Source organism: Chinchilla lanigera, unplaced genomic scaffold (genome assembly GCF_000276665.1).
Source record: "Chinchilla lanigera isolate Chin_1 unplaced genomic scaffold, ChiLan1.0 scaffold00038, whole genome shotgun sequence".
In the NCBI taxonomy this organism is placed as follows: Eukaryota; Metazoa; Chordata; class Mammalia; order Rodentia; family Chinchillidae; genus Chinchilla; species Chinchilla lanigera.
This window is the reverse complement of record NW_004955439.1, coordinates 20,689,898-20,717,260: the sequence shown is the minus strand read 5'-3', so window position 1 is coordinate 20,717,260 and position 27,363 is coordinate 20,689,898. Positions and strand designations below refer to the sequence as shown.

At 45.6% G+C, this 27,363-nt stretch overlaps 1 protein-coding gene across 2 annotated transcripts; it reads left to right on the top strand.

Annotated features, from left to right (window-relative positions):
- The first annotated feature begins 683 nt into the window (after positions 1–683).
- LOC102013217 (solute carrier family 22 member 1) lies at positions 684–25,599 on the top strand. 2 transcript variants are annotated; one of them, XM_005390705.2, is made up of 11 exons: positions 686–1,233; positions 5,743–5,846; positions 6,381–6,535; positions 9,131–9,299; positions 11,174–11,288; positions 11,540–11,646; positions 13,876–14,090; positions 16,432–16,540; positions 21,190–21,302; positions 22,555–22,654; positions 24,895–25,599. In XM_005390705.2, exons 1-11 carry the CDS (start codon positions 823–825, stop codon positions 24,959–24,961), a joined length of 1,665 nt encoding a protein of 554 aa, XP_005390762.1. In that variant the 5' UTR covers positions 686–822; the 3' UTR covers positions 24,962–25,599. The 2 variants fall into 2 exon arrangements, with proteins under 2 accessions (XP_013372884.1, XP_005390762.1); XM_013517430.1 differs by lacking the exons at positions 21,190–21,302; positions 24,895–25,599 and having other exon boundaries at positions 684–1,233; positions 22,555–22,633.
- The last annotated feature ends 1,764 nt before the right edge of the window (positions 25,600–27,363 follow it).

The following is a 27,363-nucleotide window of genomic DNA, read 5'->3' as shown; positions in this document are numbered from 1 at the left end:
CCCAGCGTCCGTTCTCTTAGGTGTGGAATGGGAACAATGACAGCATTCATCTCAAAGGCCTTGGTAAGAACAACTTAGATGACAGGCATCTTATCCTGGGTTTGATAAACACGGGCTGGTATTTCCAGTGGGAGAATCACTGAGTGGCCTGTGGTCCTTTGCTGCTCTTTCTTCCGTGAATTTTTGTCCTAAATTCCTCTCAACTGACTGGACCAGGGTCCAGAGAGGCAACAAACTGTGCCTGTTCAAAAGCCCAGCTGCGAAGGGCTGTAGGCCCTACTCTAGTTGGGAACAATAAACTGCTGTGAGACTAGCTGGTTTGCTACCTTTGATTCATTGGGGTTATAAAAACCTCTTTATTGTGCAAATAGTCAATTTGCTACCTTTGATTTATCTGGGTTATAAAAAGCTCTTTGCTGAAGTATCTTATTTCTCCATCATGCTGTGCAAATAGTTTGCTACTTTTGATTCATCTGGACTGTAAAAAGTCCTTTATCAGATCCTGTCTTCTGAAAGGCTCTGTGAGATGGTGGCTGCTTACAGGCTCTCTTCTCTGTGTGGAGGAACTCATTGCTCTCAGGCCTCAGCTTCCCAGCAAAGCAAACAAAGCAACCAGCCAACCTCATGCTTTCTGCCCTTGCCCTTGCGCTGGCACCGTGGGGTAAAAGGTTATTTCTGGTTGGTTGCTTTCCTGATGTATCATGCTTGGACAGCAACTTGATTTCAAACCACCCTATTCTGAAGAGCTTCAGATAAGACCTTGAATGTAGCCACTGCAACCCAGAACACATCTGGCCAAGTTGATGAGGGTGCTGCCCAGACATGCCCACCGTGGATGATGTTCTGGAGCAGGTTGGGGAGTTTGGCTGGTTCCAGAAGCAAGCTTTTCTGACCCTGTGTCTGATCTCCGTTGCTTTAGCCCCCATCTATGTGGGCATCGTCTTCCTGGGCTTTACCCCTGACCACTGGTGCTGGAACCCCAGGGTGGCCGAGCTGAGCCAGCGGTGCGGCTGGAGCCAGGCCGAAGAGCACAACTACACAGTGCCAGGCCTGGGGGCTGAGAATGAGGCCTTTCTCCACCAGTGCATGCAGTACGAGGTGGACTGGAACCAGAGCACCCTTAGCTGCGTGGACCCTCTGTCCAGCCTGCCTGACAACAGGAGTCACCCGCCACTGGGCCCCTGTCAGCATGGCTGGGTGTACGACATGCCTGGCTCCTCCATCGTCACTGAGGTAAGACCAGACTTTGCATTTTGGATCATGTGGGTGTTTGAGGAATAAGATGGACATAGAACAAGTCCTTTGCCTCAGGAAGGTAGGAAGGAGAGTTCCTAATTACGGTATACTTGGCAAGTGCCAGGCTCAGGCCTACTTCCTCCTTTCTCCCCTTCCCTTAGTGGTTTCTGGCTCAACATGTTTAGGGCTGTCACTGAAGGAGCCCAGTGTGCCTTCCCTCAGTCTGAACAGCAGCAAATTTGCCAGTTCACTGGGCAGAGAGGGACCTGGGACGCTTGGTTTTGCAGGCTGTGAATGGACATCTGGTCTCCATGGAATTCTCCAACCATCAGAAACAACAGACTCACCTTCTAGGAATGTCCTGTAGGGCAGTCCCCTGTGGGGATCTGGATGTGGGCCAAGCTTGAGGGTACTTGTTCTCTGGGAATGAGAGAGCCTCTGTTTGAAATGATCTGAGGTAACCATTCACCCATCTAGTCACCTATCCATGCGTTCCTTAAGGAGGTCCCAGCGTCTCCTCCGCCCTAGCACTAGGGGTGATACTGTGAGGGGACAGAGCAAAAGGCTTCCAAGTCCCCTCCAAGAGTCTTCAGTCTTGCAGTTAGAGAGGAAGTACGATGATAGAGCGAGCAGAATTCATTTAATGGCAGCCTGAAGCCATGTGGTGAGGCTGTGAGCAGAGCTCGGAGGGGCAGCTTTCAAATGAGCCCTCATGGGTGTCTTCCTGGAGGAGGCGCATTTGAAGTGAAGCTTGCATGTACTTTGACCAGAAAGGGGAGAGAACAGATGAGGAGGGGGATTAAATCTCAGGTCCAGGCCCAAAGTCAGGGAGAGTGAGCTTTTGCTATTGTCAGGAGCTGATAAAATGATTCATATTCAGAGACCTGTTGAGGAGTCACAGGGGAGGAGAATGTTGGTGATCTCTCACCTTGGGGTCAAAATATGGAATCCTTATGGTCACCAGATAAAGAACAGGATCCCCAGCTCAATTTGAATTTCAGAAAATACAATTTTAGAAAGATAGTTATGTCCCAGATATTGTGTGATGTTATGTGTTGACCACTGGGCTTGACTTGAGGAATACAAATATTGCATGGGGATGTGCTTACTCTAGAAGTCGTTTGTCTGAAATTCGGATTTACATGGGTGCTTTATATTTTTATTTACTAAATGTGGCAACCTACCTTACTGCCACATGAAAGTTTGGTCTTATCCAGTCAGAGGAGCAGGGCAATTCTAACTGGGCCCCGTGGATGGTCCAGAAACAGGATGGTGGTGGCAATAGAGGCTTCACAAGAGGTTAAAAAAAAAGAAAATGCATGAGGAGGTCAAGAAGCGAGACTAGGTGAGAAGTGTCAATCTCCATGGTCATCATGGGAACAAAGGCATCACGATTAAGAGGTACAGATATTGCATGGGTTAGGGAGAAAGAGGGCCCAGTTTGGCTAAGAATTCTTGCTTGGGGGAGCACCGGCAAAGGGAGCTAATGAGCACTGGCTGGGGACCCAGGAGAAGTAGCAGCCTGGAGATGTGGGGAGGCGGTGGCCTGTGGCAAGAGAAATGGAAAAGATGGGACACATATAATAGGGGAGAGGTGTTTTAGAAGGCACTGCCTAGAAACAAACGACCCCAAGAACTAGTACCTCATTGAGGGTTTTGGGAATCTTGGAACCATTCTTGGCAGGCCTAGTGAGGGGGCAGAGGGTTCTAGAAGAAAAAGCTTCCTCTGGCTGTGTTGAGTTTGGAGGCAGTGGATGGACTTGGAAATGCTCAGAGGTAAACAGAAGCATGGGGTGAGGTGGGGTGGGAGGGCAGTAAAAGGCAGCTCCCAGACAGATGTTATCTTGCACTTTAATTCTCCCTTCTAACTGCTTCCAAACTGCCTTTGCCCTATGCCTTTCCCTAAACTGAAGTTTACTATTGGAGAATGAATGTGGTTATTTATTTCTGCAAAACTAATTTTTAACCAACATTGCCTTGGACATTGGAACTTGCTTTAGGATGGCCCTTGTTTCAACACCAAGTTTAACCCCCCTCTCCAAGGCTTAGTGACTGGAATCATGAAGCCCCCTGTGGAAGAAGTGATGCTTGAAGGGTTTTGACTCCCCTCATGTAGAGACCCTGCTCTGACTGCCATGGCTTCAGCCACAGCCCCATACCAGGCTAGGGAGCCACGGATTTCTGTCCTCTGTGAGTGCTGAGCAAGAGGGAGAGGTCCCAGGCAGCGGTGAGAAGGTGATCATGTCCATTTTTTCCAAACTTGCCTGGTCCTAGGGATCACTTGCATTCCCATTTATGACCTCCCAAGGCAGAATCCACTGAGAACAGATATTGAACAAGGGCTCTGGGTGATTGTTGGGAGGAGGCAATTTGGCAACCGTTGGTCCTATTGCTTCACATACTGGGCTGGAAAGAATTGCCTCAGCCCTGGTGAAATCCTAGCAGAAGCAGTAAGTGAGCCCAGGGAACCCCTACCCTCCCCTTGTCTGTGGGGACAAGCCTATTTTCTCAGAGTATACTCTCTACCCGGGGTAGTAGCTGGGCTGAATTTGGGATCAAGAAGGCACAGCAGGGTTGCAAGCCATGCGGGGCCACAGTTAGTCCTCCATAGATGGTAAAAGGGGAAAGCGAGGTGGAAATGAGATGCATGTCCTCCAGGTCAGAGAGCTGTCCAGCTCCATACACCGTTCCCAGACAAGGTGGCAACCTGGGCCTCACAGGAAAGGGCAGAACAATACATGGTGACCCTGACTTGAAAGACTGGAATGAGAAACTGAAAGAACAGTGAAGAAGGGGATGAGCTGAGGCCCAGTGACTTCGGTGATGTGCAGGATATTGTCCTGGGTGACGTGAGGACACTGCACAGAGACAATTGGAGAGAGAGACCTTGGGACAGCCAGAAAACACCTGGAATGGCCTGTCCGCACATGTCCCAGTAGCAGGGCACAGCACAGGCAGGAGAGCCATGGGTCTACGGGCTACCCAGGGGCTTGCTGAGTGGTGGCCTGGCAGCACAAGCTGAATTTTACAGGAAATGAACTTTGGGATTGTTGGAGAGAATCAGAGTGACTCGAGAAGTAGCTGGCCACCGCCCAGGGGTGGGAAGTGGGGTCTGGGCTCAAGACAGTTGGCGGGGAGGCTTCTATTTGTTCCTGAACATTCGTGGTAATGCAGCCACTCCTCAGTGTTTCAGAAAGACAAGGCACTCCTGCTGAGGAGCTGACCGAGGTCAGTCTCAGAGGCTGCAGAGATTTGAACCTCCACACCAGAACAAGGGCAAGGCTCAAACTGGCAGCTTTAGGGATGTGGGGTAGGGTCCTCATCCTCAGCTTTTAAAGTCAAATGGTTCATTATTCAGCAAAATCGACTTCACATGATTTCTCGCCTTCAGTGCTTACACCAGCTCTGGAGTGTGACAGGGCAGGCATAGTATCCATGTGCCAGGCAAGGAATCTGAAGCCTAAACTTGCAAAGTGACTTGCTGATGGTGTCCTCCTGGTTAGGTGGAGCCATGAACCCAAAGCAAAGAGAGCAGTGCAGAGAGAAAGGAAGGAAAGGAGGCCCAGGATGGGCTATGCCAAAAATGGGGAGGGTCAAGAGGCCTTGGCTCCAGCCTGCCCACACTTTTGTCTTCCTGTAGTCTTCTGTCTGCCTCACTCAGCTCTGCAGAACTGCTCATGTGAGGCACAGGTCTTGCAGTGTGCCTGGGCATGCGCTGGTGTCACCCTGTGCTTTGGGCCAGGGAAGCCCGAGGAGCCTGCTTGTCTTCCTCCAGGCCTCTGCTGTCCCAACCCCAAAGCAAATAGGCCCTGCTCTCACTGCCTGTGCCCTTCTCTTCCCCTGTGTCTCCTCCCTAGGACCCCTCCGTCTCCTGGCTCTTGGCACCAGGGACCCCTGAATCTCTTCCTGTCTCTCAGGCCATGCTGCTGGAGGGCCAGCCATCCCCAAGATGCCCCCTCTGTCGCGTTTCCTCTGCCTTTGGCACTCATAGCTCTACCAGTCATGACATACGGTTTCCAATGTTTGGTGAAATTTATTTAATAAAATACACAACAAGTAATATGTAATTAATGAAGGGCTTTTGACCAGCCCTCGAGAACATGTTATTGTTCTTTGCCTGCATTCATTTTTGGCTGTGTTTGGTTTTAGATAACTTGCCTGGCAGCTGTGTCTCCTTAGAGAAGATTTGTCTGCCTTCTTGCTCCCTTCACCAAAGACATTTCTTCCTTTGACGGCCAGGTGTCAGTGACAAAGCACTTGACCAGCTGCTTAAATAAATACATAAGGAGGGTGACACAAAGGTGTTAAACATATGTTTCTATTTCCTCAGAGTCACCAGCAATCTTAAACTGTGTCTTAGGAAAATGTAATAAGAGTAGGTGAAACTGCCAGGAGAGACAAGTTTTATGTCAAGTGTTTGCCTTATCCGAGGGAGGATAGAAGCCGAGGGTCCCTGCTAATACACGGTCTGTGTTCCTGCCCTTCCTGCCATGCTGTGGCTGGCAGTTTAACTTGGTGTGTGCAGATGCCTGGAAGGTGGACCTCTTCCAGTCCTGTGTGAACTTGGGCTTCTTCCTTGGCTCCCTGGGCATTGGATACATCGCAGACAGGTATGTGAAAGCCGGGCCAGTAAAACACACCTTCCGTGCTTGAGGACCACTGGCTATGGGTCAAGGGTGGAGAATACGTGGGTGAGGATTCATTGCGGCGGGTGGTGGAGGTGAGACATGTTAGTCACTGTTGCGACTGCTGTGGGGTGCAGGGCAGAGACAGGTAGAAAACACAGACTGCACAGTGGGGTGGGCACAGAAACTGAGGGGTAAAACCACAGTTTGTGGAACAGAGTCATTTTGAAAAGGGACACATGGGGTGGGAGCAGTTTGTGTCACAGCTGTTTGTGGGGAAGTTAGTGCCAATCATCAATGTATCATCCCATCAATCCATCCAATCACCAGTCCATCCAATCACCAATCCAATAACCAATCCATCCAATCACCAATACATGGGCAACTTTGGAGGAAGCAGGGTTTCTGTTTGGAGATGCGGTGCAGTAGCCTCGCACCCACATGCCAGTGGCGTCAGGGACCAGTGAAGATGTGCCTATTTGACCCCCACTCCCTGCTCTTATCTCCTTTTCTCTGTAGGTTTGGCCGTAAGCTGTGTCTCCTGGGGACCTCCCTGGTCACTGCTGTGACGGGTGTGCTGACGGCAGTGGCTCCAGACTACACATCCATGCTTTTCTTCCGCCTGGTGCAGGGAATGGTCAGCAAGGGCAGCTGGATGTCTGGCTACACCCTGAGTAATTACACATGGGGTTGAGGTTTCCTGGATGAATGCAGGACAGAGGTCAGATGGTGCAGTCAGAGGGGACAAGCTGAATATGGAAGTGAGGCTTTGAGGGTCAGGGAGTTTTGCAGTGTCTACAGAAATGGGGATAGTTAGTCATGTATGGTGGCACACATCTGTAAACCTGGCTCTCTGGGAAGCTGAGGCAGGAGGATCACAAGTTTGAGCCTAGCATGGGCAACTTAATAAGTTAGCGAGCCTCTGTCTTAAAATAAAAAAGTACAAAGGGTTAGGGGTGTAGCTCAGTGCAAAAGTCCTGGATTTAACCCTTATACCAGGAAAGAAAGAAAGAAGGAAGAAAGGAAGAAGAGAAAGAAAAGAGAATAGAAAAGGCAATAGCTAATTGTATGTGCATGACTAAGGCAATGAGAAGACAGAACAAATGTGCAAATAAGAAAAGAGACATCATGGTTTTTTAAAAAGTTGAGGTGTAAACCAATGTGGATAGCCTATGTATTAGTCTTTTTTTTTTTCTTTTTTCACATACTCTATGGAGGGAAAGAATCAAAGGTCCAAAAACTCCCTTCCTGGAGAAAAGTAGTACAACACAGTTATGTGTACTTTCCCCAGTCCACAAACAGGGCCTGTCAGAGCAGGGAGAAGTTATCTTTCTGGATTTTGAGAATAGAAAAGAAACACCTTACTGGTCATTTCTGAAAACAGTGTCCTATCACTTGGCTCTCTGAGAATAGTTTACAAGGGCTGAGGGAAACCATGTTCCTGCCTTGAGAAACGAGAAACCTGTTCCACCGCAGAGCCCAGATGAGGACAGAGCCCTCTGTCAGCTGTTCAGGCTGAGCATATTGAAATTGATGTCACCTCCAGCCCTTTCCTTTACACCCTGTCTGCAATCCATCAGTTACCAATCCACACACTCTGCCAATGCATCACTCCATCAATCCATCCAATCATCAATCCATCACTCCATCAATCCATCCAATCACCAGTCCATCCAATCATCAATCCATCACTCCATCAATCCATCAGTCACCAATCCATCCAGTCATCAATCTATCACTCCATCAATCCATCCAATCACCAGTCCATCCAATCATCAATCCATCACTCCATCAATCCATCAGTCACCAATCCATCCAGTCATCAATCTATCACTCCATCAATCCATCCAATCACCAATCCATCAACTTCCTGCTCTTAGTGTTATTTTCCAAACACAGAATCCCATCCTTGCCATGACTTCTGCTGGTCCAAGCCCCTATCATTGCTTCACCCCCAAACAGGCCTTTCAGGTGCATCTGAAGTGGGGGTTTTGACTCTGCAGTAAAGTGAGACTTTGGAAGCAGAAAGTGGCAGGTACCTCTCCTATGCCCACAGTGGCTCTGTTTCATATGTGGGAAAACAGTTTTCACAACGCCCTTGAATCCCTACAGGGTCATGTCCCTGTTGTGCCTGTGAACTCAGCTCCACTCACCTGCCTTCGCACTCCACCCCTCTGGCCACATGGGCCTCCTCATGATCCCCTACCTGGAACACAGCTCTCCTGTCACCCGGAGGGCTGACTCCCTGACTCCTTAATCTTTGCTCCATTCTATCCCTTTGCTCCATCAACCCTGTGTAGAACTACAATCCCTCTCCCCACCATATACTTGATTTCCCTACCTGATCTGAGCTTTGGTTCCCCGACAGAATGGAGCACATTTTAACTTAGGATGTGATTTATAAGGTATGATCAATAACTATGGTGGCTGTTTAAATTTAAAACCTTATTACAGTAAAACACACATTGCCATTAATCCTCCTTGAAATACTCCCCCTCCCTTTGAACGCACTTATCCCAGCATTCTTGCCACTTTATGAAGCAGTTCTGGAGGTCCTATTTCACAGGCATCTTTAGTTGTGCTGTCCTAGCTCCCTTGATGTCCTGAATTGATTCAAAACATTTATCTTTCACAGTCATTTTGGTTTTGGAAAAGAGTTAGAAGTCACATGTTATCAGATTAAGTGACTGAGGTGGATGAGGATACACCATAACGTTTTTATTTAACAGAAGTTACTGTAAATGGTTACTCAGTGCAGGGTGATCACAACACACGGACAATGTTTAAATTAAGGAATTTATTACAATAAAAGACATTGCCATTAGTTTCCCTCGGAATACTCAAAATAGTCCCCCTGGCTTTGAACATACTTATCTTGAAGCCTGAAATGTGCATTTTCCAGAAACAGACGGGCTGTGGTGGGTAGTCTCACATCTGGGTACAGGAAGCAGCTTCCTAGGTGTTGGCTTGAGAAAAATACTTATCCTTGGTATTGTGTCTTTTGCTATAGTTTTTAATTTAAGCATTTACCGTACTTTTTGATCACCCAATGTGTCCATTACATGGCCTGCCTGCCATCTGTCAGAATGTGAGGCCTCCTGTGTCTTCAATGAGGGAGCCAGATGGTGAGAGGTGTGGTCTGTGGGAGAAATGGAGGCTGCATGGGAGAAGTGCTGGGCTGTGGTGGGAACGGAGGACAGATGGATGAGCATCCTTTCCTGGACCTCACATCTGCTGGGAGGTGCATGGTGACTATGTTTCTGTTTCAGTCACAGAATTCGTTGGCTCAGGCTACAGAAGGACGGTGGCGATCTTGTACCAGGTGGCCTTCACGGTGGGCCTGGTGGGGCTCCCTGGGTTGGCGTATGCCATTCCATACTGGCGCTGGCTCCAGCTGGCTGTGTCCCTGCCCACCTTCCTTTTCCTGCTCTACTACTGGTAATGCTATCTTGCTCCCTGCTTGCCATTCATGGGACCAGGCTCAGTGGGAGGGGGTGGGACCTGTGCCCCACAAAAGCCACCTCAAGGAGCCTTGGCATGCACACACATGCGGCACAGAGCTGCTTCCAAAGCTATGCCTGCCACTGGGCCATTCTGATGTTGCCCAGAGACCTTCTGATGTGGGGAGCATCCTCAGACACAACCTGTTCAGATTCACGTGTGCCGCCCTGCCTAGACACAAGTTTTGCTATAAGTTGGACAAAACCCCATGAATCACAGGAGCTGGCTGTCCATCCCAAAGCCTGAAATGTGCATTTTCCAGAAACAGACGGGCTGTGGTGGGTAGTCTCACGTTTGGGTACAGGAAGCAGCTTCCTAGGTGTTGCCTTGGGAAATCTTAGAGATAATCTATGTAAAGTGTCTAGTACAGGGAAGAGGTTCAAGAGGGGTTGTTGTACCACACTGGCCACCAGTTCCTACCCTCCCTAGGGTCTCCCTAGTGCTGAAAACATAAAGTCGGATATTCTCACTTTGCAGCCTACTTAATTCTCTCCTGCTCTTCACTCTCTCTTCTGCCTTTTCTCCTCCCAGTTCATTTTTAAGATAATATTGCTATTATTAACAAAACTCAGATATATCTCTCATTTAGCCATGTATTTGGTACTTGACTGAGTGAATTTATGAATGAAAGGGCTTCTTATATTCCCTAGAGATTATGCACATGGAGCCATTATGGAACAGAACCATCCAACTGGGATGTTCATCTTAATAACTGTGAGCTCTTTGCAGAGTTTGAAGGGATAAGCAACTCCACGAATAAATTTTATTGTGGAGAGAAGAGGCAGCAGCAGAGAGAAATATCTTATTCATGCACCTTTTGCCAGAATTATACTGGGGCAAACATTATCTGAGGTGACCCTAGGGTAGACTTGGGCTCTCTAAAGGAAAGCCAGCCTCTGAATGTGCATATTTACGCCTGGAAGTTCAGGAGAAGCTCGCCCCTCCCTGTGAAACAGAGGGACCTCCTGAAGAAAGGACATCAGGCTAAGTCTGAGTTTACAGAAGATGCTTGTGCCAAAGTCCCAGTCTCTAAGTTGCAAAATCCTTGCCTCATTTGAAATAGACAGCGTGGTGTCTGATTTTACTCAACCTCATTTCATTACTTTTGGAGTCTGAAAGCTCAGATTCTTATTCTTCCAAGCTTGTAGTATCCAGCGTTCAGCTCACTCTCAGAGGCATGGGACCAAGGCTGTTTACTCCAGAGGAACTGAGTGAATTCTGTACCTCATCAGTGAAGGAAATGTGTGCCATAGCCCTCATGTTGGTCTAGGCTGATTCTCCTTCCTCCCTTTGAATTTTCCAATTTCTTGGCAGATAGTCGTCATCATCATTCGACTCCCCTTCTGCTTTTCTGTTGACAGGATTAGCTCAAAGCCTGGTGAGGGCCAAGCCCACACCAGGATTGACTGGGCACCCACTGTGTCTGATTTGAAAGGAAAGTGAATATATTATATTTTGCTTGGGGGATGTTGTGAGAATGGTGGATGGTACCTGGAGCACCTACTCCGTGTGTATTCTCAGGGAGACAGGGGCTGCCACCTTTCAGGAAAGATGGGCTCCTGTTCCATAGAAAGAAGACAGCATGGGAAGCTGTATTTTCCTCTCCTCTATAAGGCTTAACGGGTGGCCCTGAGCACAAGTGCTCAGAGAGTATTTGTGAGGGCTCTGAGGCCAGGTCACAATAGACCTGGACCTTGTTCACCATCCGCTTGAGGAGTAAGTCCCAGGCTCGGCACTAGCAAGCCCCGGTCAGGGTTGCTGTCAGATGATCTCTGGGGAAGATGCCCGCTGGTGATGAGCTTTGTCCACAGGTGTGTTCCTGAGTCACCCCGATGGTTGTTGTCACAGAAGAGAAACACTCAAGCAGTGAAGGTCATGGACTACATCGCCCAGAAGAATGGGAAACTGCCTTCTGCTGATTTAAAGGTAAGAGAGACAGGCCAGGGGTCCTCCAGTCATGGGCTGGGGCTGGGTATGGTCCTCCAGTCATGGGTTGGGGCTGGGTATTTCAGAGCTGGGTATGTGATTTGGAACTGTCTCAAGGACTGGCGCTAGAACAGTGGAGCCCTGCTCACCTGTGGCTGTGAAGCCTAGTGGAGGTCATGGCCCACCTGGGGCTCCTCTCCAAGGGACTGTCCTCCACAGTTGGGTGAGGTGCTGATCTGACTCCCTCTCAGATGCTCTCTGTCGAGGAGGACGTGAGGGAAAAGCTGAGCCCGTCATTTGTGGATCTGTTCTGCTCGCCAGCCCTGCGGAAGCACACCTTGATCCTGATGTACCTGTGGTGAGGGACCTTCCCTGCATGCCCCCAAGCCTTCCTCCCCATGTACCCATCCTAAATGCTCCCACACCTTGGTTCCCATCTACCCGTGATGAGGGGCTCCTCCCTGAGCACTGGCATATGCTAGGCCCATGTACTGCCAAACATGGGTGCAAATCAAAGTCCACAATTGAAGAGGAATTTTAGTACTGTTATTGGTCCTGTGCTCAAGGAGTGCTAAAAAATCTTATTTCTCCTTGGAGGATAGAATACTGGGGAAAAGCTCATTTCAGAACTTGTTTTTTACCTGTGAAAGGTCAATAATAACAGGGTTGGAAAGAGCCGTGGCTTGACTTACTGCCCCCAGTATCTCCTTTCTTAATCCCAAAGATGGAACCACTGGCAGTATCTGTGTATCCTTGATCTGTTGACTGGAAACCTCCTGCGTAGGGTGGATTCACTTATACCCTTGCCCATCCCATGGGTCTGCGCCCTCCTAGAGAATCCCTGTCCTATTCCCTCAGGACAGTGGGTCAACTTCTCCATATAGGCTGTGTCATCAAAATAAAGCTATTCTGAAATGACTGTCCCAGACCCAATGGCTTTGGCAGCTCCGTATTTGGGGGGACCCTGGGCTTTCCCCAGGGATCTCAGATCTGCTTCCCAGTGACAGTGTGTATGCCAGCACATAAGGGTTATTAGAACAGAGTTGAACTAGGAGCGTGATGCGCAACACAGAGTAGACCCTCAGTAAATATTTGCTGACAGTTGAATGAATAACCACTGTTCCACAGAACCTAAGTTCTTTAGAGATCAGGCTTTCTGTGCGCGGTCCTGCCTCACCAGTTCCCCACCCCATGTCTGTGTCTGCGCCATGGTCCTGTGCTCTGCCACAGGATGACCCTTTGCGAACCCTCCATGCAGCTGGTGCTTTTCTATTGACACTCTGTTGGGCCCAGCAACATCTCCATGGAGGATCTGGGGCCACTGCTGCAAAGAGGAATGGTTGCTTGCCTTATTGTAGGGCTTGTTTTCCTTCTCTGAATGTCAGCTCAGTCTTGAAAATGTCTCAGAATCTGCTGCTTCTCATCATGCACACTTAGTTTCCTGTCGGGTGATTTCTCCAGCCCACATTCCTGCAGGAACCTCCAACATGGTATCTCTGTGCACTGCTGTCCCCAGATATACAGGACTCTCTTTTTTTCTGGCAGTGCTAAGAATTGAATGCAGGACCTATGCATGCTAGGGAAGTTACACCATCAGTCCAGGAACCTCTAAAATTTGTTTTTGTATTATTGGGGATTAAACCTAGGGGCTTCACAATGAGGTACATCCTTATCTCCACCCCTTTATTATTTTGAGACTGGGCTTTGCTAAGTTTCCCTGGCTGGGCTGGCACTTGCTATCCTCCTGTCTCAGCCTCCCAGAGTGTTGGGGTCACAGACATGCACCACCAAACCCAGCATTTTGTTACTTGACTGAGAGTGATTTGGGTGTGTGTGTGTGCCATATTCTGTAACATTGCTATGCTCTCCTCAAATGGAGGCTGGTGCAATGAAAGAAGAAAGTAAGTGAATAGTTCTAGTTGTACGGTAGAGGGCACCACCATAAGGTCAGAGAAATGGCCAACACCTCATTCTGTTGTGCTCTGCAGAAGTGATGATGATGAAGTCCGTACAAGCTAATCTTTACTGAGTGCATACTGTGCGCTGGGAACCATAATAGGCACAATGAATGCTTAAGACCAACAGTGTGGTATGTACTATTATTATCTCAGTTACAGATGAGAGAAGTAAGGTCTACAGAGAGGCTAGGTAACTTCCTGAAGGTCACACTGTGTTTAGAAAGTAGCCTGACACCTAATCCTGCTCATCTACTGCTTTCTCCTGCTTACCTCCTTATCATTGTGAGACAGGGCTTCCTTAAGTGGCCCTGGCTGGGCTGGAACTTGCTATCCTGCCTCAGCATGTAGAGGAGCTTCTGCCAAGTGCCTGACACTAAGTGTGCAGTGAACGGTAGCAACCTTGTTTTTCAACTCTGGGATTCTCTGGAGTTGTCCTCTGAGGCATACTCTCACCACTGTGGTGGAAGAAATTTCTCATCAAGGCCCCTCTTAGGACCTAATTCCTGATTCTTAGCCACTCCCCTTTTGTTTGGCTCTAGGACATTGCGTATCTGTCACTTCTGGTTCTGCACCCAGCCCCCCACCTCGCCCCCAGCTGGCCTCTGACACACATTCTCCTCCTGGCTCAGGTTCTCCTGCGCTGTGCTCTACCAGGGTCTCATTATGCACGTTGGGGCCACCGGCGAGAACCACTACCTGGATTTCTTTTACTCCTCTCTGGTTGAATTCCCTGCGGCCTTCATCATCCTTGTCACCATTGACCGAGTTGGCCGCATCTGTCCACTAGCTGTGTCCCATCTGGTGGCAGGAGCAGCGTGTTTAATCATGATTTTTATTCCACATGGTGAGTTATCCATTTTCATCATTTTCCAGGAAACTGAATTGCGGAAAAAGTGTAGTAACTCCTTTCAGTTTTCGTAGATAAGCTTTTGGAACAAGAACAAAGGCGTAGTGTCAACTTTGTTTACAATTTTTTTTTCAGTACTGAGGACTGAACCCAGAGTCTTCACACTAAACTATATCCTCAGCCCTCTGTTTTGAAATTTTTTTTATTTTGAGAGAGGGTGTGGCTAAGTTGCTAAGTTGTCCTGGCTGAGCTTGAACTTTTAATACTCCTGCCTCAGACCCCCAGAGTGCTGTGATTACAGGTGTGCAGCGCCATGTCTGGCTATTTAAAACTTTAAACTGAGGTACAATCAGCATAGAAAGTTATGAGTGTCTGACTCAATAAGTTTTGACACATGTAACTACTTAGATAGCATGAGGCAGCTCCAGTACCTCAGATGTCCCCTTCAAAACTGATACCCGCCTCCAACCACAGCTCCTCTGTTCCCAAGAATCAGTTCTGCTTGCTCCTGAACTGCACATAAATGGAGCCGCACCAAATGTCCTCTTTCTTTTTGTCTTTCATCATTATACCTGTGAAGTTTTCATACACTGTCAAGTGGGAATGAAGCTTTTTCCTTTAAAAAAAAATTATTGTGCAGCCTCCAGTGAACTGAATATCACCGTGTGCTCATTTCGTTGCATTGTCCCTTGTGATGTTCCTGGAGTTTATCACCAGGAGTGAAGCTGTGGGTAACATCCGGTGTGTATTTTTGTTGGCCACACATTCTTGCTTCCCTTGCGTACCTAAGCATGAGTGTGCTTGCTGGGTCCTGGGGTGACATAAGTTTGGCTTTATTTTTTAACTTAATTTAATTTTTTAAAGGTTTAGTGTCAGTAGACACTGCCTGATGGTTTTCCCAAAAGAACTGGGCTGTTTTGTACCCCCATTTTCCAGTGGCACATGAATATTCCTATGGCCTCATCAATGCTTAGTAGGCCAGCCTGTAATTCTTATAACCAAGAGAGTCCAAGCTATGTGTAACATTAAAGCAGATTCCCTTTTGTTAGTTTTTATTTGGGTACATAATTGACTTTCACTCTTGTTGCCTTTGGAAATGTTTAACAAACACTGGGCAGACTTGCTATATTCTCTTTTTTATAACTTGGGCTTTTTGCTTGGTGTCTTAATGAATCATTTTGGCAGGTATCTGTGCAAGGGACTGTGGTAAATGTCCTGGGATATCTGTGTTCTCCAGAGCTGGGCTGGAAATAAACTGGGTGCAGAGACAAAAAAGCTCAATCGGGGAGGAAGAGGGCAACATTGTTCTGGAATGGATTTTCCTTATTTTGTCCTCCATCTCCTGTCTCTGGACTCCTGGGGAAGATGTCACAAAGGGAAGACTTCAGAAAATAACAGCACTGATGCTGGGAAGGAGGGTGCCAAGGGCTGAGTCGGGGGCTCTTGCTGGTGGAGCTCAGGCATTCTCCAGCACTCCACACTGCTCCTGCACACACTGCAGCCCTGGCCCCAGTCTTTCTCACAGTCTGCTACTGTCACTCATTCCTTCCAGCCTGCCCGCAGGGATAGGGCTGCCTGGCCCTCCATTAGATAAGACCCTCACAATAGCCTGTTGAGGGGCTCACTTCCTGGTCCTCCCTCTCCGAGGCTCTGATGTTTTGTTGGAAATGAACACTAAATTAAGGTTTAGTTCAAGGACTACTGCAGAAGAGAGCTGTGCATGTTATCTTACCTCCTATGTTTCAGGCACTGTGCTGGAAATGACACAATTGTATCATAATTAAAACACCAGCTTTTAAAGTCTGTGATCTAGGGGGTTTTGGGCACATATCGTTTCTAAGTGTCACAACAGCCTATAAGCTGGGTATGATTATTTCCATTTAAAAGTTTAGCAAGCCAAGGCACAAAGAAGTAGACATCTTCTCTATGACTATACAGCTGGCAGGAGGCAGAGCAGAGATTTAAAAAGTTCTTTTTTTCCCGAGAGGCTGAGGCGGGAGGATGGAAGTTTGAGCCCAGCTTGTGCAACTTAGAGACTTAGTGAGAATGTCTCAAAGAATATAACAGGATGGGGCGTGCAGCTCAGCGCAAAGGCCTTGGGTTCCATCTCCAGTACCACCCCCACCAAAGCTTATTCTCTCCTCTGCACAAGGAGCCTTACCAGTGCCCCAAATCTAACTGGACACAGTTTGCTTATCCAGAAAAGAAAGAGTTAGAGAGGAAAAGCTGTTAGGCCCTTCCAGCTCTGGTTGGCCAAGCACAGCCCTCAGTGCTTCCCACTGTGCCTTGGGGAGAAAGGTCCCATCCCCGTGGTCACTATCCTAGTGCCCCTCTGCAGATCTGCGCTGGCTACATACCATGGTGGCTTGTGTGGGCCGGCTGGGAACCACGATTGTGCTCCAAATGATCTGCCTGGTGAACACAGAGCTGTACCCCACCTTCATCAGGTGAGTGCTTGGGGGTAAAGGCAGACACCGAGAAAATAATTAAAATGTATTATGTACATGTGCCAACTCTCTCCACTGAATGTGAGCATCGTGTATTACGAGAAAGAAAGAAAAACCAACGCCCACCAGGCTCGGTGAGGACCAATGTGCGCAAGATATTCCCTCTTGATACCTTCAGGGTGGATGAACTTGGACACTGGTTCAAGAGTTTAAGAACTCTTGCTCAAAGAGGCGGGGCTTGGCTTCAGAGGGCTGGGAGGCCTTAATTTTAACTGTGCACCTCTGACTAACACTAACTAGTTTTACCAACTTCAGTGGCTCTGTTGACACCCCTAGCCATCATTTTCTTCAACAGCTGACTTTTTGTATAGGGAGAAACAAAAGTGTTTCCATACGCTTTAGCCCTTAAAATTGTTACTGAGAATTACTAACCCTGTTTCGCTGAAGGAAGCTGAGGTTTAGAAAGGGAAAGAGACTTTCCAATGTCATGCAGCTGCAGAGTGGCAGGGCCAGAGCCAGAACTGTATTGTTGTTCTGTAACAGAGGAACTTTCTAAAACACTGTGATAAAATTACACATAGTACAAAATTTACCATTTTGAGCCTTTTAAAATGAACAGCTCAGGAGTGTTAAGTACGTTCGCGCTGTGTCCAGAACCCTTTTATCCTGCAAAGCAGAAATCCTGTGCGTTCATGCATTCAACGGCCTCTCATCCTTTCCTCCCCACCAGCCCCTCGGAGTCACCATTTCACTTTCTGTGTCTATGATTTTTGACTACTCTAAGAGCCTCATGTAAGTGGTACACTGTCTTTTTGTGACCAGCTTATTTTACTTAGCACGATGTCTTCCAGGTTCATCAGTGTTGCATCCTATGGCAGAATTCCCTTCTTGTTAAGACTGAGTATATTTCCATTGCATGCATATGCTGTATTTATTCAACCACTCATCTGTCTATGGGCACTTGAGTTACTTCCCACTTTTGGCTATTGTGGACCTTGTTGGCCTGAGCATGAGTGTACACAGATCTCTTGCAAACTCTGCATTATTTTGGGTATATACATCCAGCACTGGAATTACTGGACATATGCTGATTCTATTTTTAATTTTTTTAAAGGAACCTTCATACTGTTTTCCATAGCAACTGCACCATTTTGCATTTCCACTAACAGTGCATAAGAGTTTCAATTTCTCCACATTCTCACCAACACTTATTTCTGTTTTCTTTCATTTCATAGTAGCCATTCTAAGGGGTATGAATTATACCACATTATGATTTTGATGTCTATAATAGTGATGTTGAGCATTTCTTCATGTTCTTGTGGGCCATCTGTGTGTCTTTGGAGAAATGTCTAAGAAATAATTTTCCAATTCTTGTGGGTGGTGTGTGCCATTGTGGTTGTTGTTGAGTTGTAGTAGCCTATATATTCTAGATATTAACAACTTATCAGACACAGAATTTACAAATATTTTTCTTCCATTCTCTAGGTCCCTTTTCACTCTGTTGTGTCCTTTGATTTGTGGATGTTTTAAATTTTGATATATTTTAATTTATCTCCTTTTACTTTTGTTGTCTATGCTTTTGGTGCTAAAGAGCTAATTTTTTTTTTTTTTTTTTTTTTTTTTTTTTTTTGGTTTTTCTCTGGTACCGGGAACCGAACTCACGACCTTGCGCTTGTCAGGCAGGCGCTTTTGCCGCTGAGCTAAATCCCCAGCCCCTAAAGAGTTAATTTTTAAAGTCAAGTCTGATAGGCTAAAATCTTTTTCCAAAATATAGTTTGACAAGTTTTGATGATAGATATACTTAATCCTTTAAGCACTGCCATGATCAAAATAAGATTATTTCCATCACTTCTCGGCTCCAAATTTCTTCATATCTCTTTGCAGTAAGTGTACTGCTTTCCACCTCCATCCAGCTCCTGGTAGCTGTGAATCTGATTCTGTCCCTGTAGTTTTGCCTTTCCAGACTGATAATGTAAGTTTAATAACCTTAGTGTTTGACTTCTTTCACTTAGCATGATGTGATTCACCTGCCTTGTTGCATTTATCAGTGGTTTGTTTCTTTTCATTGCAGCATAGTATCCCAATGCAGAGATATACTACTATGTTTTTCCATTTGCCTTTTGAACAATGTCGAGTTTGGGGTGATGATACAGCTGCTATGCATGTTTACATGTAGGTCTTTAGACAAATATTAATCTCAGTGGGGTGGAAATTTAGGAGTATAATTACAGGGGTCATGTGATGAGTGTCTGTTTCACTTCACATGAAACTGTCAAATTGTTTTCCAAAGTGGCTGGACACTTCCTGTTCTGGTCAGCCATGTGTGAGGTGTCTAGCTGCCCCTCATCCTCTGCAGTGATTGGTATTGTTTGTTTTTAGTCATTCTGGAAAGTATTAGTAATTTTGTGGTTTTGTTTTTCATAATATCTAATAATGTCAGGCATCTTTGCATGCATTTACTGCCATCAGAATTTTAGAACATGTGGTGTTAAATGAAGATCATGTTAGTTGTAAAAGTAACCACTTTATTTGAAGTTTTAAAAATTGCCATTATCTTAACCTGGTCTTTATTAAAATTTGATATAAATTATTTTAAATTCTTTTTTCCCTTTATATAAGTTACTTCTTCTACCTTTGTCATTATACCAACAGCTTCTCAGGAACATTTCAGCTCCATACTCTCACTTTACCCCAGCACAGCTCTCTGACTCTGTGAGTAAGCCAGAAGACACGAGTCTGAGTCAGTCTTTCCTTTTTTCTGCCAATCCTCTATTAAAAGGTCATCTTACACTCTTATTTGTAAAAGTTGTTTGGACTGGATGCAAAGGGATGAAGGCCGTTAGAGAGAAAATCTTTTGCTTTGGCAGCTCTGAGGCCACAGTCTAAAATAACTGGGCCAAACAATTTCTTTGTGATGGTCACCAGACCCAGGTGATTGACTCAAAATATAAACTGACAAAGGTTAGTCAGCTTTGTGTTGCTATAACAACATACCTGAGATAATCAACTCAATGAGGTGAAAGGTTTATTTTGGCTTAAAGGCTTCAGAGACTTCAGCCCGTGGTCACTTGGCCCTCTTGCATGGAGCCTATGCAGCACAGAACAGCACAGTGGAAGTGTGTGGTGGAGGAGGTCTCTTAATCTAAAGGAATCTGGGAAGCAAAGAGACAGGGGAAGGGGTTGTGGTCCCAGTTTTTACTTTAAGGACACTTCTTCCCCTTAGGCCCTGCCTCCTAAACTTAACCATCACCCTACAGTGCCACAGGCTGGTCACTAAGCCTTCAGTACACAGACCTTTGGGGACACTGATCCAAATCCAGCAGGTACTGAATGGCTGGTCTTCTATGGAAAAAGGTCAAGTGATGCACCTCCAAGGGACCCTTGACCACTCTGCAGATGGTGTGGATTCTCAGAAAGTAGGAAGGAAAGCTGGGTGTTCAGAAGTAACTTTGCACTACACACACACACTTGCACACACACAATTAAGTTCCAATATTTTCAGTCAGTTGGATCAAATCTAAATCACAAAAAGGGGGATAATTTTTGTTAGTTTATAAACATTGCAAATTTAAACAAATACTATTTAAACCATTTTGGCCCTGCTTCTTAGAAACAGGAGGCTTCGGAGTGGAGGAGCTCTCTTCCTCTAACCCCAGGTAGAACATGTGAGAACATTTGTTTGGCTTTCATCCACACTGCCCTCTTTGGGACATTACCCTCCATCCCTTATGTTCTGCCTAGGCTATACACCCTTAGGGTGTGTGGCACTCACACCCAGGCTGGGCCTTCCCATTATCCACATCCAGAATTATGCCAAACCAATCACTAGACTAATTTACTTATCACACACCCTTGATTCCAACATCACACACTATAGATCCAGCCACCCCACTATAGCCGTATGAGGCTTTGCAGGGTTATCTAAACACAAGCCATAATATACAATTACTATGGAAATCAGTATGGAGATCCTTCAAAAAACTAAAACCAGAAATTCCATTTGACCTAGTTGTTTCACTTCTAGATAGCTTTCCAAAAGAGTGAAAGGTATCATGGTTTAGTGATATGCATATACCCATGTTTATAGGAACACTGTTCATAATAGCTAAATCTTGGAAGCAGCCTATACGTCCATCAACAGATGAATGGATAAAGAAGATATGGTATTTACACACAATGGAGCCCTACTCTGCCATTAAGAAAGATAAATTTAGCCAGGTGTGGTAGCTGAGGCAAGAGGATTGCTGCAAGTTCAAGAGTAGCCTGGGCTACATAGTGAGTCCAGGACCAGCCTGAACTACATAGCAAGACCCTGTCTCAACCACCACCGCCCCCCAAGAAAGAAGAAAGAAAGAAAAAAAGAAGAAAGAAGAAAGAAAGAAAGGAAAGAACTGGAGTAATTGGTAGGAAAATGGTTGCACCTTGAGACCAGAATTTTAAGCAAAATAAATCAGACACACAAGCTTACTTCAAGGTAGAGGAAGAGGATGAAAAAAGGAACTAGGATGTATTATGTACTAACTGTACATAAGGAATGTAAGCATTATGTATTGCAAACATGTACTAATAAAAATAAATAAAATAATACATTTCGAATGTAAAAAATTGAATTGTAGAATGTAATCTTATGGTTCCATGTATTTCATTAGGAGCCTTGGGGTGATGGTGTGTTCCGCCCTCTGCGACTTGGGTGGGATCTTCACACCCTTCATGGTCTACAGGCTGATGGAAGTTTGGCAAGCCTTGCCCCTCATTTTGTTTGGTAAGACTTCAAGAGAATTGATTATGTTTTCTTTCCAGCCAGCAGTGGGTACGGTGTGAGTCTCTGCAGCCGTGTGGGGAGTGAATGCAGAGGAAGGAGCGTGCTCTCCACTTGTTTCTTTGCTCAGTCTATCTTGTTTCTTGGGGAAGACAAGATACCACTCCTGGGAAGTAGTCAGAGGTTTATATCCTCTAGCTTCTGAATCCAATAATTCACCCTACAGGACAGAATGTGACGAACATTCGGGCAGAGTGTTTTCTTACGTATTTGATTGCTAACTCTTGCACATCTAGCATATAATTGCTGGAGGTATGAAGACACTGAATTATCACCCTCCTTCTGCTTTTGGATCTTAAATATTGAGAACAGACCCAGGAAACAAATGGAAGCCAAGTTCTATAGCAGCTTTATTTCTTTATTTTCAAAGCTAGTGAAAGGGAAGGGGACTACTATTTCTTTCTCTAAACCTAGTTTGTGGGACCTCTAAAACCAGTTTTCCCACTTGGTAGAGGGTGAAATGGCTGGTTTTGTGTAGGAATCAGCCATGGGTGGCACAGGTGAATGCTAGGGAAGGAAGGGGGTAGGAGAAAGAGAGAAGGTGAGAAAGAAAGGGTGGGAGGTGGGGAGAGAGATAGAGGAAAGAAGCTGGGAGAGGACAGCAGGAGAAAGGGAGGGAGCAGTGACATTAGAGGGATCCCCACTGCCCACATTTATATTGGCTGTGCTCTGTATTTATCTGTGTGTCTACATCAATATCTTTCTATTGCAACTAGTCAAATTTTTGTTTTACATTGTTCTTAAGGTACCTGAATTAACTTCTTATTTTGGGGTGGCTGGGTGTTGAACCCAGGGCCTTTGTTTGCACTGAGCTACATTTCCTAGCTATTTTCTTATTTTTATTTTGATACAGGGTAGTGATAATTTGCCTAAATTGTCTAGCTGGGCTCAAACTTGTGATCTTAACTCAGCCTCCCAGAGTGCTGGGATCACAAGTATGTGCTACCACGCCCGGTTTATGTCCCCTAATTCTTAAACAGTAACAAGTAAAATGAAAACAGTGTTTTCTTATGCTGGCATTTCCCTGTTGTCCCATTGCTTTCATTTTCTACTTAAATATTCCTGACAACTTAAAAAAAAGTTTCTCTCCTCTTCCATGTGTTATCTGGACATCTCTCTGGCTTGCTGCAATATCTTCTGTACATAGTCCTGGCAATGGTCTGATGCCTCTGTGTGCAACCTGTTTCATTTGAAGGCGTGTTGGGCCTGACTGCTGGAGGAATGACGCTGCTTCTTCCAGAGACCAAGGGGGTTGCTCTGCCAGAGACCATTGAAGATGCTGAGAACCTCCGGAGGTGAAGCCCTGGGTGCCGGGGTGGGCAGGACCTCTGGAAAGGGCCACAGTGTCACCCCACATTCCCCATTTCACCATCTTAAAGGTTGTGGAGAGCATTATAGATATTTGTATAGCTTAGTCTTGCTGCCAGAGCAGCTGTGGATGGAAACAAAATTCAATAGTCCTTGACTGTATGTGAAGAAAGAAGAGAAGAGGAACCATACATTCTGTCCAGAACAGCACCACAGAGAGCCGAGTGTATTTGTCAGTGATGTGGCTGTCGGGCACCAAGACCTCGAGAGTTAAAAACTCTGAGTTGACAGCATTTTTAAATCAACCTCCTGAGCTATTAGTAATGGTTGGTTTAGATTATTAGTGACTTTATTCACAAAGAAGAATGGTTTAAATCGTCGTTCTTGTGACAGCACGTATACTTTAGTGGACTTTCAGGTTCTAAAAAGTGCCTGTGAGGACACCTTTCCAGGTGCAGTTCTAGGGATTTCACACCTCCAATGTATGTGTCCCTGTGCATGGACAGCATGGCCTTCTTCTTAAGAAGACCTAGGTTTAAATCCAAACATGGCCATGGGATTTTGGGAATGTGATGAATCCTTTATAGACTTTAACCTCTTCTTTGTAATGTAGCCACAGTAAAATTGAATTTAAAAGGTTGTTGTGAAAGTTCCACGAACTCAGATAGTTACTTCATAACCATCCCTGCCCCGCCTGGGAGGCCAGGTGCTCCTGCTCTGAGCCCGATACCCTATATATTCTCTGTTCTCAACAGAGCTCTTTAGGCTCTATTATAACCAATTGTTTCACTGTCTTCACCACTATATGAGGTGTGATAAAAATACAGGGCATGTTTAAATTTTAAAATGTTATTACAAGCTGGGTGTGGTGGCACACACCTATGATCCCAGTACTTGGGAGGCTGAGGCAGGGGGACTATATAGTGAGTCCAGGTCAGCCTGAACTACATAGTGAGACCCTGTCTCAAAACAAGTTATTACAATAAAAAACACATTGCATTGATCCCCCTCAAAATGCTCTCCTTCATTTCAAACACACACAGTCATTCTTGCCACTCTCCACAGCATCCCTGGAAGTCCTCTTGCATGAATGGCATTAGTTACACTATTGTGGCTTCTGCAGTGTCCTGAATGGGTTCACAATGTTGATCTTTCATGATCATTTTGTCTTTGGGGAAGAGCCAGAAATCACACAGTGCCAGAGCCAGTGCACAGGGTGAATGAGAACATACTATGTTTTTCTAAGCCTGCCTTTCCGTTAGATGGCACTCAGCAGCAGCATTCACTGTATATTTTATTATAGCTTGTAAGGATGCTCATGAAAGGAGACTTCCAGACCTACATCAGAAAGTGGCAAAGATGATGGGATAAGTGTGTCGGAAGTGAAGGGGAGTGTCTTGAGGGGGATAAATGATGAGATGTCTTACTGTTATAAACTTAAAATTTAAACATTTATTGTATATTGGGATCACACCTTGTAAAATTCCTTAAGTAGCAGGGAGTCAGTGGCCGCAGAGATCATTTCTATTACTCCTCCTTCCCTGCCTTCTTGGCAAACACTGGACAATGACCAGCCTTTATGGAACACTGTTCTGTGTTCCTCACTGGAAACAATCTGCACCTTTTCACCTCAGCCTTTCAAAACACCATGCAGCATCTGCTACTGTAATTATACCCATTCTACAGATGAAGGAAGTGGTGACAGGTCCCCTGAAAGTCACCAGATTCAAAAGGAATGTTGACTATAAAGTTCCTGAGTTAGATAGCAGTTGGATATGCGTTCTACCTCAGGTGTCTGCAAACCAGAGTGAATGATCTGGCCCTGGGCTTGATGGGCTCTGTCGCCACCACAGTGCTGCCTCTGCTGCAGAAAGCAGCCAAGCCGAAAAGTGAACAGTCGTGTACTGACTCCAGTAAAATTTTATTTATTTGCATTGAAGTTTGACTTCATTTTTCAAATGCTATGAAATATTTGTTTATTTTTTCATGTACCTAAAAATTAAAAAAAATTTCTCATGGATCATACAAGAGCGTGGTTCGTAACCCAGAGGTGGCCCATGGGCTGTGGTTTGCTCACCCCTATTCCCTTTATTTTTTCTTGTTTCTCACGATCTTTGCTCTCTGTTTTGGGACACTTCTGCATACAAATGTGCAACAGTTTCTCTGTTAAAGTGTTGATTTCTTACTGATTGGTGTCAACTATAATTTTTATTCCTGGTTACTACAGGAAAGGGAAGCCCAAAGAAAACACAGTTTACATTCAGGCCCAGACATCTGAAGGCACAGGCGCCTGAGAGCTGCTTTACCAGGAGCCAAGCAGAAGGGATGAAGAGGAATTTATCATCCCAAGAAACTCCCAGGGATCTTTGCTTTTCTGTATTCTTCCCATACTTGCTTGCCCCAAATTAATCTCAATACTAAAGAATTATCTGTTGTGCTTTGTCTTAACTTGTTTTATTTCTTAAGACCCTCAAATCTCTACCTTTTGTCTACTTATCTGTTCTAGTGAGAGCTGGTATTTCTGTTGCTATCAAGTATAGTGCAGTGGACCCTTGACTTATGCATTCAGTTGGTTCCCCAGGGCTGGTCCTCTCCATATCCTTCAAAGTCTCTGTCCTGTGCACAGGTGGATCCCACTGTCCTTAGACAGACACTGGCCCAGGATTTCTCCATGAGCCCCATGCAGGAAAGGCTGCTGTAATGCTCCTTCCAGAACTCTTCAAGGGTTAAATCTGTACCTGATACCATCTGGAAGCACAAGCAACCAGCTTTTGGGTCATAACTCAAGACTTTGGTCATAAGTTAAAACTAAAATTCTGGTGGTAACCCAGGTTGTTTATATGTCAGGCCAGTTGTAACTTGAGGGTCTACTGTACTTAATTACCTAAAGTACCTTGGAGATCTGATAGAAATTAAATATTGTTACAAAAAAGTTCTCTGTAACTGTTTTTCTTCGCTATTGTTTAATTTACTGTTTGGAATAAGATGCCTTTGCATTTGTAGAAATATGTGTTGGCAAAGGCATTTCAGTGTATAGATTGACTGGTGGGTCCTTGACTTTTAAACATGGTGGCTCTTCCCGCAACCTGTACCTCAGCTGAGTTTAAATAAAATGACAGAAGCTGAGCATGGTGGCACATGTCTATAATCCCAGCACTCGAGTGGCTGAGGACAGCCACCAGCTTGAGGCCAGCCTGGGTTACATAGTGAGTTGGAGGCCAGCTTGAGCTACAAAGCAAGAACCTGTCTAAATAAATAAATAAATGAATAAATAAATAAATAAAATGATGAAAGAAAATATGATCCCCCTTTGAAGACCATTTCAGGAGGGGTGTTTTCCCTACCTGTGTTCCAGGAATGTGTTACTCGGTGTCACTCTTGGATTTGGTTCTTACTGGTGATTCTAGAAGATGAAATCATATGCTGACTGTGAAACATTGTAATAAATACATCCAAAAGAGTTTTCTTTTGCCATAAGTCATGTGCTTCTTGACCTCCATGCAGTGATCTTATTGGAGGAAACAAAAAACTTTACTTAAAAAAATTTTTTTTGGTCTTTTTGAGACAATGTCTCACTATGCAGTTTAAGCTGGGCTTGAGCTCACTTTGTAGCCCAGGCTGACCTTGAACTCACAAGATGCTCTTGCCTCAGTCTCCCAAGTGCTGGGATTATAGGCATGCACCACCATACTTGGTTTAAAATATCTTTACCTGTAAGATAAACCACAAAGACAACCTACTAGCCAGTCCTCAGATGTTCCTGATGTGAATTAGAGGCCTGATCCAGATAAGGTAAGCCATGACCACAGGCTGCAGGGCCTGAGATCTGGGAAGCTGGCACTGAGCAGCACTTTGGGCTCCCTTTCCCAGGGGACAGGACCTGAGGTGGAGCTCAGTGGTAGAATGCATGCCAAGAGAGAAGGAGAGGGAGAAGATGAAGGAGAGGGAGAGGGAGAGGGAGTGAGAGAATGAGAATGGGCATTGCTACTTGGAAAACAAGTAATCCTTGGCCAAAAAAGGTGGGGCTTGTCTTCTTAATCTTCTTAATTCTGGACACACAGAGTGAACCTAGTGCTTCCTTTCAGCTTCTCTGCAGCAAAGCCCTTAACTGTGTCTGATACTTTCCGACCATAACAATAACACTCGCTGGTAACAAATATGCAAATTGCAATCTTTGAATAGTATTTTTCAAATATGTACTACAATGTCCTCACATTTATTAGCATCCTCTGAGAAAGCCTTTCAATAAAGATCATTAGCAGCAGCAGCAGCAGTAGCAGCATCTTCCCAACTTCTTCCCGTTCTACAGCCCTGTGAGAATGGTGCAGAACATGCAGGTTTTGTGGGACCTGGCTCAGCGAGGCTGACTTGGAAAACACAGCAGGATGGGACCCAGCAAGGTCCATCTGGGCAGTTGCGGAGTGGGTCTGAGGAGGTGGTGTCCACCCAGGAAGGTCGGTCCATGGACTCCGGGGAAAGATAGGTGTGGTGGTGCATGTCTGTCATCCCAGCACCTTGGGAAGTTGAGGCACAGGATTGAAAGTTCAAACACAGCTTGGAAAAACTTGGTTATTTAGCAAGAACGTGTCTCAAAAGTGTTTTTGTTTTTTTGTTTTTTTTTTTTTTAAAGGGAATGCGGCTTAGTGAAAAAGTCTTGGGTTCAATTCCCAGTACAAAATAATAATAATAAAAAGAA

Excerpts from the sequence above, each read along its gene's own strand:
- LOC102013217 (XM_005390705.2), top strand. The coding sequence starts at position 823 with ATGCCCACCGTGGATGATGTTCTGGAGCAGGTTGGGGAGTTTGGCTGG. Across the intron at positions 11,289-11,539 it reads TGCCTTCTGCTGATTTAAAG|ATGCTCTCTGTCGAGGAGGA; the intron begins GTAAGAGAGACA and ends ACTCCCTCTCAG. Across the intron at positions 14,091-16,431 it reads CATGATTTTTATTCCACATG|ATCTGCGCTGGCTACATACC; the intron begins GTGAGTTATCCA and ends GCCCCTCTGCAG.